The sequence below is a fragment of the Cibotium barometz genome, chromosome 20 (assembly GCF_041138505.1).
Source record: "Cibotium barometz isolate CiBa-2024 chromosome 20, ASM4113850v1, whole genome shotgun sequence".
In the NCBI taxonomy this organism is placed as follows: Eukaryota; Viridiplantae; Streptophyta; class Polypodiopsida; order Cyatheales; family Cibotiaceae; genus Cibotium; species Cibotium barometz.
This window is the reverse complement of record NC_141065.1, coordinates 19,170,039-19,183,848: the sequence shown is the minus strand read 5'-3', so window position 1 is coordinate 19,183,848 and position 13,810 is coordinate 19,170,039. Positions and strand designations below refer to the sequence as shown.

General features: G+C 39.7%; 1 protein-coding gene across 1 annotated transcript; it reads left to right on the top strand.

The window, feature by feature from the left end:
- Window positions 1–2,977: 2,977 nt before the first annotated feature.
- LOC147627631 (stellacyanin-like) lies at window positions 2,978–4,941 on the top strand. Its single transcript, XM_086815102.1, has 2 exons — window positions 2,978–3,883; window positions 4,401–4,941. The coding sequence occupies exons 1-2, from the start codon at window positions 3,703–3,705 to the stop codon at window positions 4,823–4,825; spliced, it is 606 nt and encodes a 201-aa protein (XP_086671228.1). The 5' UTR covers window positions 2,978–3,702; the 3' UTR covers window positions 4,826–4,941.
- The last annotated feature ends 8,869 nt before the right edge of the window (window positions 4,942–13,810 follow it).

Here is a 13,810-nt window from a genome sequence, read left to right as displayed (position 1 = left end):
TACGTTGCTCACTTTCCTAAATATTATGTTATAGAATCTACTTTTAAAAAAAGAATTGTGAGTTCACTCCCAAAAGTTATTTCAAAGTGGACATCTCATGTAAGAAATTATTTAAAAATGGCTAATTTTTTTTTTGGCAAAAATCTAAATGCATGAAAAATGCTATTTTGGAATTCTCTAGCTTATGTCACTTTTTTTTGAAAGTAGATCATTTTTAAAAGAATTTTTAGATAATCTTTGACTAGCCATAATGTGCAATTATTGGTTTTAACTCTATTGAGACAATTTGACAAGAATAACAAAGCTTTTGCTCTACCCTTCTCTACACACATTTTCTTACAAGTGCAAAAGAGTAGCCCCTGACATGCCTTTCCTTCCATTCTTCTATTACAATCATGATGCTATGTCCTTACCTTCGAATCCTCCCCATGCATGCTCCCTTGTCCCCTAGAGCCCCTCCAATCCTTACCATTCATCTCAAACACATGCCTATACACCACATTGTAGCAACCCAACCATTCAACTCAAATGCATACCTATGCACCACTTGTAGCAACCCAACCATTTTAATGGAAAAACCATGGCTTAAAAAAATGCAATTTAGAAGGGGAGTGAAGGCCAAATAGGAGATGGAGACATAGGGCAATTGTGAAATGAACTTGGGATACCTTTAGTTTGTGTGAACATGTCTCCAAGGAGAGTCATGACCTATGCTTAAGTGTGAAGAGTCTTAGAGGAAGTAGGAGGTAAGCATATAAATGAATTTGATAAACAATGGAAATCTAAAAAGTAATTTCCTTGAACTAAAAAATGCAACATCTTATTCCATGACACCTCAAGAAGCCTTTGTTTATGTATTTCAATAAAAAGTCTAGGCTATCAAGGTTCTACTTCTAAAACAAGATTATCTTGAGACTCTCAATCGTCATAGCTCACAATCTTCCTAATGTATTACTTTGCAAATGGCACTTAAAGAAACTTGGCCTACATTGTTAGTTTATGTTTGACATAAAGTTAAGAAGAATAGTTTGTTTTTGAGATCAGAGTGCTCTACACTTTAGCTAGGTATTATTTGACCATTAGCATGTGAGTCTCCTTGCACATTGGGGTTAGGCTTTCCTGGTATCAAGCATAAATAATATGTAAATGCACATGATAATATAAAGACGTTATGTGATATTTTATGTGACCATATTTTCTTGCATCCATAACCATACATATAGGTTCCAAAATTTGTTTGTATCATATTAGAGGTTTTATGGTCTATGAGACCTTGGCTCGACCTTGGTGCATTCCCCTAAGAATTAAGACAAGTTCTCTGGACAATAATTCAAATATGATAAGTTAAATTCAAAATCATTGTGATAAATGTGTTAGACTTGACAATTTAGTTTCTTAATAATTCTTAAAATAATGAATATATTATTATGTAATATATGTAACTATAGTATATTGCTCAATCTCATAAATTTCTTGTTATTGAAACCATTTTTTAATGAATTAAGAGCACACTCCCAAAAGTTATTTTAAAGTGCCTCATTAAGCAGCAATGATTTCAAAATGGTTTGATGTTTTTCTTTGGCAAAAGTCCTAAATGCATGAAATATGCTTTTTTGGAATTTGAAGTTTCTAGTTTATGTCACTTTTTGAAAGAAGCTCCATTTTAAAAGAATTTTTAGAGAATCGTTGACTAGGCAAATTGTGCAATTCCCAACTATGTTGGAAATCGTGTTAAGTTAGTTCGAGAAGAACAACAAAGCTTTTGCCCCAACCTTATTTGCACACATTCACTTACTTGAGCAAAGGAGCAACCTGCAACATGCTCTGCCTTCCCTTCCATTATCCTAATGATGTTATGTCCTTGCCTTGGACTCCTCCCATGCTCCCTTGTCCTTTGGAGCCCCTCAAATCCCGACCATTCATCTCAAACGCATGCATGTAAACCTCATTATAGCCATTTTAATGGCAAAACCATGGCCAACCAAAGCAACCACAGTTTGAGAAGGTCAAGGAGATGGGGATAGAGGATGATTTCAAAATGAACTTAGAAGACTTTTAGTTTGTGTGAACATGTCTCGAAGGCGACCATAGCCTATGTGTGAATGGAAAGAGGAGAGGAGGTACTCAGGAGAGGTAGGAGATGAGCAAGAATAAATAAAATCGAAAAGGTAATTTTCGTGAAGTAAGAAAGACCTACAACAATATTTATTCCCCTCCACATTAAAAAGAACATTATGCCTATAACAATACCCCCCCCTCCCCCCTACACCCACCCCACATGACATTGTAAGGAAGCAAGATCCTATTTTGTGACTTTTGTTGTGTGTGAGCCCATATTTTTTGACTTTTGCTTCTTGAGTGAAACCAATCTACACCTAGATGGGAAAGATTACCTATCCATCATGCACATGTAGCTTGGATAGACCCATTCACCCCCCCTCCCTCTCTCTCTCTCTCTCTCTCTCTCTCTCTCACACACACACACATGTGAGTGGGGATGGGTGGGGAAGATTGTGGCCCATCGATCATTCATGGGCGGCCTAAATGGGCCACACACTTTACCAAGGTTAGGCTCAAATGGATGAGAGAAAGGGGAAATTTCCTCTTCAAAAAATGTAAGATTTGTTATGATTAGATGAAAGTGTGAAGAAAATGCTAGCACTCTACTGTAATGCTATTTATCCTCTCCACAAAAAAAAAAAAAAAAAAAAAAACTACGACCATCCTTGGACCTTGGGTCTTCTCGTCTTGTTCGTGTCACGTGACATGTAGAAGGGCGATTACCGATGGTACAAGGGGTTAAGGGAGGGTGTGTCTACTAATGATGATGGGTGTACACAAGACAAGCCTGTGTTTTTATATATAAATAATTTACCGAGAGAGAAAAATATAGTCACTCAGCTTCATGCAGCTGCAGTCGACTGCAGAGGAGCTGCAGCAACACACACACACACACACAAATACACAATAATAATGATAATTGCGCCTACCCCTTATATTATAAGCCAGCAAGAAGACACTCGACTTTACCCCACGGGCAGCCCAACGCAACAGCTGCGGCAGAAACCATGATTCTTCTTCTCCGCTCTCCTGTATCTCTTCGTTAATCGCGCGACGCGAACGCATGGCCTGGCGACAATCTTTTCCTTTACATGCTAGCAGTCTACCTACACGAACAACACTATATATCCTACCACTAAGCTTATTTATGCTTCGTATCATTAATCTGCGCCGTTAGGGCTAATTTCTATGTCAATTAGGGCCGTTTTAGGGCTAATTTCTATGTCAATTAGGGCCGTTTTAGGGCTAACTTTTTTCTGTCAAGTAGGCCTGTTTAGGCTGTACTGCCAGCTTGTATGTCAATTAGAGCTTTTTAGGCTATCTAAAAACAAGAAAGCGCCCTTGTTTTCTCAGCACTGCAGCTTATAAATCAGCTAATTATCTCAACTAGGGTATTGCTAACTCAGCGCATTATCATTATGATTTCTCAGTTTAGAGCATCATATCATCATCAACACTAAATTGCCTCCAATTAGGGCTGTTTTTGCTATGTGGGTTCTTCCTCCCTTGCAGCTCATGTAGCAGCTTATCAGTAAAACTACGATTCATTATCAGTTAGGGCTGTTCTTGTGGTAATCCTGGCTTCTTTCTCAAAGCAATAGTGGGCACTGTTGCAGCTCCTTTGTCATAATCTCTTAGAAAATGAAATGGGCATTTTTGCTAGTGTTTTTAGCCTCAATGCAGGTCACGTTTGTCCATGTTGGGCTTGCAGCAGACTACACAGTGGGCGGCGCTGCAGGTTTGTGGGACATCCCCTCTGTCTCTAAGATCAACTACACCATGTGGGCGCTCTGGAATAGCTACTTCGTGGGCGATTCCTTATGTAAGTTTGTCGCTTAGATCAAGTATAATTAACGCAGTATAAAAGCTTCACAATCAGCGTTGCATTTGCATGGGCTTTACCTTTTCTATCTGGTCAGATTGCGAATTAGGCTTAATTACCCCTTCTATCAGGGCAGATTGCTAATTAGCTCGATTTCTTCCGATCTTTAGCTTATTCCTCATCGTTTTCTACTCTAAGCCGTATCATCCCTGACCTCATTTGTATTGCATATTATCATTAATATTGACTTAAAGCTTTAAAGCCTTTATAAAAAAAACTGTGTGTCAATTACAGCCTTTACAAATAGAAATTATGAGTCCCTTAAAGCATGTAAAGCCTTTATAATTACTGCAATTATTGATATTCTTAAGGTATGGTTTAAAGGCCCTCATATTCAGTGCAATATATATATTGACATGTATTGTAAGGCCCTCATATTCAGTGCAATATATATATTGACATGCTTTAATGTATGCTTTTGTTTCTTCTTCGTCTTCTTCTTTTAACGTCTGTGCAGATTTCCGTTACCAAAAGGGAGACCACTCTGTGCTAGAGGTGACTTTCAAGGATTATCAATATTGCAGAAATGCAAGGCCCATTGCAATGTATGAAGAGGGAAATTCAAGGGTTCTTTTAGACAAATATGGGCCTTATTATTTCATATGTGGGACTCCAGACCATTGCTATCTAGGGCAAAAATTCAAGATAGATGTATCTGATTATCAAAGAGAATACTCTCCTCCTGCAGTAGACCCACCTTCTTCTATAACCAGTTCTAGAGATGATCCCCCCATACAAGTGCCATCCATGGCCCCTTTACACAACAGTTTTGCACTGAATCCTACAAGCTCAAATGCTCCTTCTAGCTTGAAGTATCCTCTTGGCAGGTTTCTCACATTTTTTACTCTGTTGGGCTTGCTTAAATTGGCTTGTCTTTGCTAATTTTAGCATTCCAAAGACGTATATGTAAGCTTACTTTATGCTAATTTTGATTCAGAGGCTGGTTTTCAACTTGCTGTGGGGTGTCAAAAAGCATGTGGGTTGCCAAAAAGTATGTGGGTTGCCATTTAAAAAAAAAAAAGAGCAGCACAGATAAATGCTTTGAATGCTTTGTTTCCAATCAGTCCTCTCTTGTTGTTGTTGTTGTCGTCCTCCTACCAACAGTGCCGAATCAGTGTCATTTATGCCTTCAAAATCAATTCTATGTCCTCTGTATCAAAAGCGAGGGCCAGGATTTGAGAGTTGAGGTGAGCATTGAGATCCTCTCAAGCCCAGAGAAGCTCGCTTTCCTATCCCCCCTTGAGTCGTGTCCGGAGGACACGTGATTTAATACGTGATTCCAAACTCCCATGTGGCTCAAGTCACGTGATTACAGTAACTTCCCCAATATACAGCATTTAAAATATTTCTAACTATCCTGTTTTTACATAATTCCCCTTAAATTTGCAACCCTTCCTTAAACTTCAAAAATTTTCAAAATTGAAAGGCCTAGGTGCTATCTTGGTTTTCATTTGAAGCCTACTATTAAGGAAAATTTGCTTTTATGGCCTTTATTTGTAAGCTTCTTTTTAGTGGTAGCCTTCACCTAAAGGCTAAAATGGCTTTGATGCCTATTGCAACCTTCAAGTTTCTGACCTGCCCTTAGCATTGTGTCAAGCCTTTTGTAAGAAGAAGGAGAAGGAGAAGAAGAATGAGAGCATATATGAACTTCTTTCATACCTACTAACTTCCAAGCATAAGCCCCCTTGTCTAGAATTTGCCCTAATTATTTCATGTGACAAACCAAGAAACTTGGGATTCTTAGGGGGTTTTTGCAAAACAAACTCAATCGATGCTCTTCATGTTGGAAGTCCTAGACTTTCCCCTAGTTCTTAGTACTTTGATTGCCATGCTTATGATGCTAACAGTGTTAGTAAGCATGGTGGGGCAAATGATTTTATGTTGATTACATTCGGGTACACTGCAACAGAAGAAATGAGCTGTATGGTGATTTTATGTTGATTACATTTGGGTACACTTCAATAGAAGAAACGAGCTCGTTGTGCTTAAGAACATAGAGCTCATAAGCATGCCAATATCATTTGTTGTAATTCTTTTGGAGAAGTATTTTAAGATATTCAATACTATCACTCGGTAGCAATGATTGTCCCCCACGCTCTTCAAAGATCATGCACTATTTGTCAAAGGATGTGACAAGTGTCAACATTGTACAAAGCCACAGAAGAAGGACACGATGCCACTGCATCTTGTCAGAGTCAACCAACCTTTTGAAAAATGGGGCTTAGATTTCATTGTCCCATTAGGAAAAAAGGGAGCTCATTTTGGGGCCTTTTACGGTTTGGAAAAATAAGCTCTCAACCAATCAACAGAGGGCCAACGTAACGTTGGAAATTCACAAAAATAAGAGAAAATAGATAAAAGAAACAATCCTTTATGTAGGTACAAGCGTGCTACATTAATGTGGAGATTGGTTTTTTATTCTCACAAGATCTTTGGACATGAAGATAGAATCTAGTCTGACATTTTCTCTGACAAGGGCCTTCTCGCTTCCACCTTCCTTTGAACTTTGAAATGTTGTGCTGCCTTTCCTTCAAAAGGTCTACCATTCTACACCACTGCCTCATTGTGCAGCAGCCTCTTCTTTTCCAAAACTGCTCTCTTGATCCTGTTTGGCTTAGAGTAAGATGTTTCTTGTCAACTGTCTATCTGCCCACTTTCTCTTTCTTGAAACTTCGCTTTGTTATCTTGTTTACATTACTTTGCTGTTGTTACAGATTCACAAGGTCTCCATGGTGAATAAAAACTATGGCCGTTCTTGTGGAAGACGCTCTGTGGATGATAATGTTATGAAGACAGAATTATACCACACATCCTTACCCCGTCGACCTGCTTCTTCTATTTCTTCGATAGAGAATTCAAGTACAATCAAAACGGAAGGAACTTGGGAAAGGTTTAGTGTTTCGAAAGGAGCATGGGTGCTCATGCAACCTAGCAAAAGAAAGAGACCCCAGACAAAAAACATTTTCTTGGCGTCATGGAAGGGAAGAGTACGAGATTTTAAAATCACCAGAGGGAAGATATCGGTGAAAGAAGTTTTGATTCAGCATGTGTACATGCATAAAGAACTTGTCTTGCGAGACTATCCAAATGATCTTCCGCAACACAGGCCTAATTGTATATTTTTCTATTGTGGTTTTGTTCTTTATAAGGTGTATGAATTTTTAAGATGAAACTTTCTTTCTTTGCCACAATTTTTGGATAAAGGTTGGGATAAGAAGACATGTAGTTCAGTGTTTTGTGAGGTTGTCCAACCTTCTATGCAACTGAAGTACATGGTTGCATCACAAAATTTTATTTTTTCTTTTTATTATAAGCGCAGTCGAATGCTAGGCACAAAACTAGTCCCAATGGATCAAGATGAAGATTCTTTTGGTGTAGAAAATAAACTTCTTGATATTGATGTTGTTGAGAATGGTGATGTGCTAGTCAATATCTCATTAAGACAATGTTGCTCCTTAGCTCAATTGCGCAATGACATTTTGTTCGAGACAGAAGGTTCTATTTCAAAGGACTTTTTATTTATCTACAACAATAAGAAGGTACACCATCTGACTTATCCTAGTCTCATTAAGCACTGCTATTAGTTTACTTAACCCTATTGATTCATATTGTTTTTTTGCAAGTGCTCAAAAGAAGAGAGAGTTCAATAAAATGCAAAGACATTGAAAATTTGAAAATTGAGATAACACAGACTCCATAAACAAAGGTATTATATTCAATAAAGTAAAATTTTATACAGAAGTGTTTAATTGTATATGTAGAACATATTCTTGACAACCATTTTCTATTTATCTACAGCCTGATCTAGAGGCTGCTCTACATGGTCCAAGCTCTCCGTATCATCTTTTTTTGGAGAATCTGTTTTCTGCTGCTCCATCATCCTGTCCTGTACAATCTCTTGGTGCTGCTCCATTGTCTCCTCTATTACCCCTGGAGCATCTGTTTACTGCTGCTCCATCTTCTCCTCAATAACATCAGCAGCAGCAGGTCCTTGTTCTTGTAGCTTCTCCTCATCAGCACTAGGTCCTTGTTCCTGTGGCACCACATCAGCATCATCTATGTCATCAAGGTGTATAACACCTTCTTGGACTTTAGAGCTCTCACCCAACTCGACAGTAGCTGGTACAATAGGTTTGGGGGAGGCATACTTCAAAAACTTCCAAATTGTATCAGCTCTGAAACTATATACATAGTTCGAGCTGAAGCTATCTTCTCTCATCTACAATGGCATATGATGATTTAGAACACTGTACCAATATCAATTATTTTGAAGCTAAATGAAAATTATTTTTTCTTACAAGGTCTGGCTGTTCTATCTCAAAATAGCTTGAAAGTATATATTTGGCACTGATCAGCATTCTCCAGCCGCCGGCAGCTACTTGAATCATCTTGTTGTGGTGTCTGTACAGTTGGAAAGATATGTTAGAAACTGTTAACATCTGAACAAAACAAAATTATTCAATAGGTTCAAAGGCATAGCATGAAATAGACATCAGTAGAGGGAACGACTTTCTACCTCTAAATTTATTGGCTCTATTGAATCCAAAAGATTGACAATAGGAGGACAGTGATCCAATGCATCTAGAAGCCTTCTAATACAACTGCAATACATATAATTCAATTAGTGTGCATTAAATCAAAATAATGAAGTTTAAAGTTAAAAATAGCACACACACCACTTACAATTTCAGCTCTCTGTGTGTGTTTTTAAGAGAGTTGAATATAAAGCATTGCTTCTGCTGGATGTCAATAGAAGCAAAGCTCTAGTGGTCACTGCGTAAGGAAAAAAGCAAAGCTCCAGTGGTCACTACGTAAGAAAAAAAGCATTAAGAAATCAAAGGCTACAAGAGTTCTCAATCTTAAGCATTGCTTCTGCTGGATGTCAATAGAAGCAAAGCTCCAGTGGTCATACCTGTTATGGTATGGAAGTAGCAAAACATCGATAACATCAAAATTGCAGTGTCTGAATCAATTGGAAATATCCATGGGAGTTTTCTTTGCATCTCTTAACTTGGAAGAAATGGCAGGATCAATAATATGAACTGTATGTTGTACAACGTGGTTAAGCCAGCTTCTCATCATGCTGCATTGGACCAAACAATAATTAGGGTAGGGTGTAAAGGAGGTACAAGAAGGATTGTTTTGCAAATAAATGTAAAATAAAAGACACTTACTAGAGCATTGCAAGAATGATAGTATCTGAGCAATACTCATTCTTATGAGCCAATGTTGCTAAGCATGGTTTTGTCAAGTCAAAATTATTCACTGAAGTTTCATCCTCAATATAGACAACTATGTTAGGGCCCAGCTCCTACAACCTTCTCTGTATCTGCAGCTCCCTCTGTACAGTCTCCACATCTATAGCAGATTTGGATTCTTTTATTTGCTGCTTCAGTGACTCCTCATAAGCAGCTTTCCCTCTGGTGTTCTTTGAGTGGGTTACTTCAACAACCTTAACCTCATCTACCTTCAACTTTCTTGTAGGTGGAATTAATAATATGTCTCTCATCTTGATGTCCTGCCATTCCACAGGATGGACCAGCTTGTCATACCTCCATCTCACTCTGGACAAAGTGTTGAAGTCTTTGGCCATCAGAGTTACCCTGTGAGCATGGGCTGCTACCAGCATTGCATCTTCAAAATATTTCTCCAAGTAATCCTCTGCCATTTCCTGTAAGGAAAGAATGGCAGTCCTGTTCCACCTGAAACCAAGGTGCCAACTATCACATATGTCTTTCACTAGTCTCTGAAAAGGTGCCTTGGGGATTGCAAAGCCTATAGCTTTTTGTTGCTTCCTGCTCTCCTTTAGCACACCTGCACCATGTTTCAATCTCTTGGCCTTTTGCTGGAGAAGGCTCATTGGCTTCCCCTTCCTGCCATGTGCAACTCATTCCTTGATACCTGCCCCAGCTGCTGCTGCTGCTGCTGCAAGCCTTGGCCCCTTGCCAGCACTGACTTGGTTCTTGCCATCACTTTGACAAGTTGCATACAAAGCAATGGAAAGAGATTACAGCCATGGAGAACATGGAATGACACAAAAAGGCAATGACAGGGGTGGATGAAGCAACATTTATAAATTTGCAACAAAACGCGATTTTGACAGTTTGAAATTCCTAACAGCTCACTCTCGCGTTTTTCCTACAAATACCTGAAGTAACATGCTGGTACATTCCTACAGTGATTTCTTCGTCTTTACAACTAAATACAATATGGATTGAGTTTATGCAAGGAGTGTACAGCCATGGACAACTTGGAAAGACACAAAACCACAATGATAGGGGTGGATGAAGCAACAGTTTTATATTTGCAACAAAACGCGATTTTAGCTGTTTGAAATTCCTAAAGCCTTCTCCTCGCGTTTTCCTGCAAATTCATGAGGCAGCCTGCTGGAACATGCCTTCAGTCATTTCAACCAGCCCAATTCAAAAGTCTTCCTACTTGTGGTATTTATCCTAATATCTAAGCTACACCACATCCCAAAAGTATGTGTGTTATACTATTAAACAAGAAGATAAGGATATAGAGAGTCTTACTGACCTGGAAGCTATCTGTGGGTGTGTTGTACTGCTGATGAGTACCCTGTGATGGGGATGAACCTGTGCTGCTAGTCAGGATGCTGATGGTGCAGAGTAGGGAGGTAGGGAGGCAAGAGAGCTGAGAGGGGAGGGCCAAGACAGGAGAGATTAAACAGGAGGGAAAAGATTAGTGCAAAATACAAACAAGGAAGCTACTAAATACCACACGTGTGGAATGGAATCGTTTTTTCACAGTGTGGATGGGACCCAGATCTCTTGGAGTTTGAAACTTGGCACATGTGAATGGGACACTTTTTGCCTTGGAACTTGTGCCAATCATGATTTCATAATCAGTTCCATAACCACTCTTCCCTCCCCGTCTTTCATCCCTGCTAGCACCCTCCCATCATCCTTTTCCTTCCCTCTCTAATCCTTTCCTACCTAACACACTCCATCCAGACTGCCACCTGCCTGAAGACTACTACCACTGCCAGATCTTCAGGTTACCTAGGCTGTAGCTCAAGTTTGGGAGAGAGCAGAAGATTCACCAGTGCAACTCCAACAGCATGGAAAAGGAAAAGAAAGGTCAGAGTTCTATATTCTTTTCAATGTTTTTTGATATATATTTCTTCCATCCATAGAATTCTTGATGTCCAGATATCTGGGCAATTCCCATCCACCACATCCCATATCCCAAATTTCCACATCCCAGTTTTATATTTGCAACAAAACGCGATTTCGGCTGTTTGAAATTCCTAAAGCCTTCTCCTCGCGTTTTCCTGTAAATTCATGACGCCTTCAGCCATTTCAACCAGCCCAATTCAAAAGTCTTCCTGCTTGTGGTATTTATCCTAATATCTAAGCTACACCACATCCCAAAAGTATGTGTGTTATACTATTAAACAAGAAGATAAGGATATAGAGAGTCTTACTGACCTGGAAGCTATCTGTGGGTGTGCTGTGCTGCTGTGATGAGTACCCTGTGCTGGGGATGAACCTGTGCTGCTGGTCAGGATGCTGATGGTGCAGAGTAGGGAGGTAGGGAGGAAAGAGAGCTGAGAGGGGAGGGCCAAGACAGGAGAGATTAAACAGGAGGAAAAAGATTAGTGCAAAATATAAACAAGGCAGCTACTAAAAATACCACACGTGTGGAATGGAGTCGTTTTTTCACACGTGTGGATGGGACCCAGATCTCTTGGAGTTTGAAACTTGGCATAACCACTCTTCCCTTCCCGTCTTTCATCCCTGCCAGCACCCTCCCATCATCCTTTTCCTTCCCTCTTTGATCCCTTCCTACCCAACACACTCCATCCAGACTGCAACCTGCCTGAAGACTACTACCACTGCCAGATCTCCAGGTTACCTAGGCTGCAGCTCAAGTTTGGGAGAGAGCAGAAGATTCACCAGTGCAACTCCAACAGCATGGAAAAGGAAAAGAAAGGTCAGAGTTCTATATTCTTTTCAATGTTTTTTGATATATATTTCTTCCATCCATAGAATTCTTGATGTCCAGATATCTGGGCAATTCCCATCCACCACATCCCATATCCCAAATTTCCACTAAGCTCCAGCATTTCTTGTCACATGTCCCAGTCCTGTTGTCGAAGAATCTTATTGTCCAAGAATCTGGTAGATCACCCTAGGATTTAATTGGAGATGGATATCAATAAAACCTAGAAGTTTGCAACAAAATGCGAGGAGAGTGCTTAACATTTTCCAAATGGCCCTATATCGCGTTTTTGTGCAAATTCCTATATTCCTTTTGGTTTTCATTTCTTCCTCATTGTTTTGCTTTCTTTGGCCCTGGGGAATTCTTCCTAGTATCATCTACTATCCAGGAATCTGTGAGATGATCCTAGCATTTGATTGGAGATGGATATCAAAACAGAAATGGAAAATTTGCAACAAAATGCGAGGAGAGTACTTGACATTTTCCAAATGGCCCTACATCGCGTTTTCTTGCAAATTCTTGTGTCCCTTTTGGTTTTCACTTCTTCCTCATTGTTTTGCTTTCTTTGGCCCTGGGGATTTCTTCCTTGATGATGAGAAAAGTTTTTGCTTTGGAACAGTTGATTCTCAGGCCCCTCCTTTCAAGAGGAAGTTGGACTTTTCTGCTGCTATACTTAGACCACAGCAATCACCAGGTGAGTCATGTGTGGTCATGAAGGGAGTTGTTTGGTGATATCCTATACATTCCCTGATTGCATATGTCAGCATATAGAATTCATGATATATAAATTTTGGTTCAAGCAAAAGGAAGAGACTGGAGCAGAAAGCTGAGTCTTCCCTCTCAAAACAAAAGGAACCAGAAGAGGACAAATCTCTAGATTTGCTCCTATTTGACTTTCTTCACAAATGCAAGGCTCAAAGGAACTTCCACATATACCACAGTATTTTCAACAGGGAGTTCACTATGAGCTCTGTATTGGAGCATCACAGAGATTTTCTTTCAGACCATTGGGATACCTTCAAACAACTGACAGAGGCAAACTGATAGAGGGAGGAAGAATTGTGGAAGGTGAAAAGGTTTTTGTGCATATAAATCATATTGTCTCCATTGACAGGCTGAGGTACCATGTGAATAGAAGATTTGACAGCCTGCCTGAGGAATATAAATTCAACTGTAACTTGCACACCAGAAAGTGTAGAGTGCTTGAGGAAACCATGGCATTCCTTATGTACAGTGTCTTCAGTCATTGTCTTCAATCAGCACTCTCTCTAAAAGAACAAGGGCAGGAGGCTGAAGAAGAAGACACATCTGAAGCAGAGGAAAAAGAGGATGTTCCTGTGGCAACAGAAATGGCAGAGCAGGAAGAAGATATCAACCTCCAGGATGAGGGGCTACAAGTGGCTGCTCTTGACCTTGCTCAACTGAGGACTGAAACTCTTAGGGCAGCACAGCCAGTTGAAGATTTTGATGTTCAGAGCAGCAACTATGCAGTGCCCATGCTTCCAGGTGTCTTGATTGGTGGTAAAGATTATGTTTTCCTCCATGATATAGAGTGTATGTTCAATTTGAGGAAGGACTATGCCATTTCCCTTATTGCCCAGGCTTCAAGGCTTGACAAGGAGGTTGGCATAGAGGATGACCATTCACTACTGGCTTTGGAAACAACTTTTGATCCGGCAGAGACCCTTACTATTTATTTCAAAGAGGCTGAAAAGTTCCAAGAGCCAGATGAAGCTGCCTTCCAGCTCACACAGGAAGCTATGAATCTCTCAGCACTATATAAGGGAAAGCTTAAAGAAGAGGCTGGACTGGAGGGGAGAGGAATAAATCTTTGGAAAGATGAACTTCTTGTTGTTGCTGATGAAAATGAGAAGATATGACCTTGTTACTTCAAATCAAATA

What these genes read in the sequence shown, in the direction of transcription:
- LOC147627631 (XM_086815102.1), top strand. Translation starts at nt 3,703, where the DNA reads ATGAAATGGGCATTTTTGCTAGTGTTTTTAGCCTCAATGCAGGTCACG. An exon ending in CTTCGTGGGCGATTCCTTAT is followed by an intron (nt 3,884 to 4,400) that starts GTAAGTTTGTCG and finishes ACGTCTGTGCAG; the next exon opens with ATTTCCGTTACCAAAAGGGA.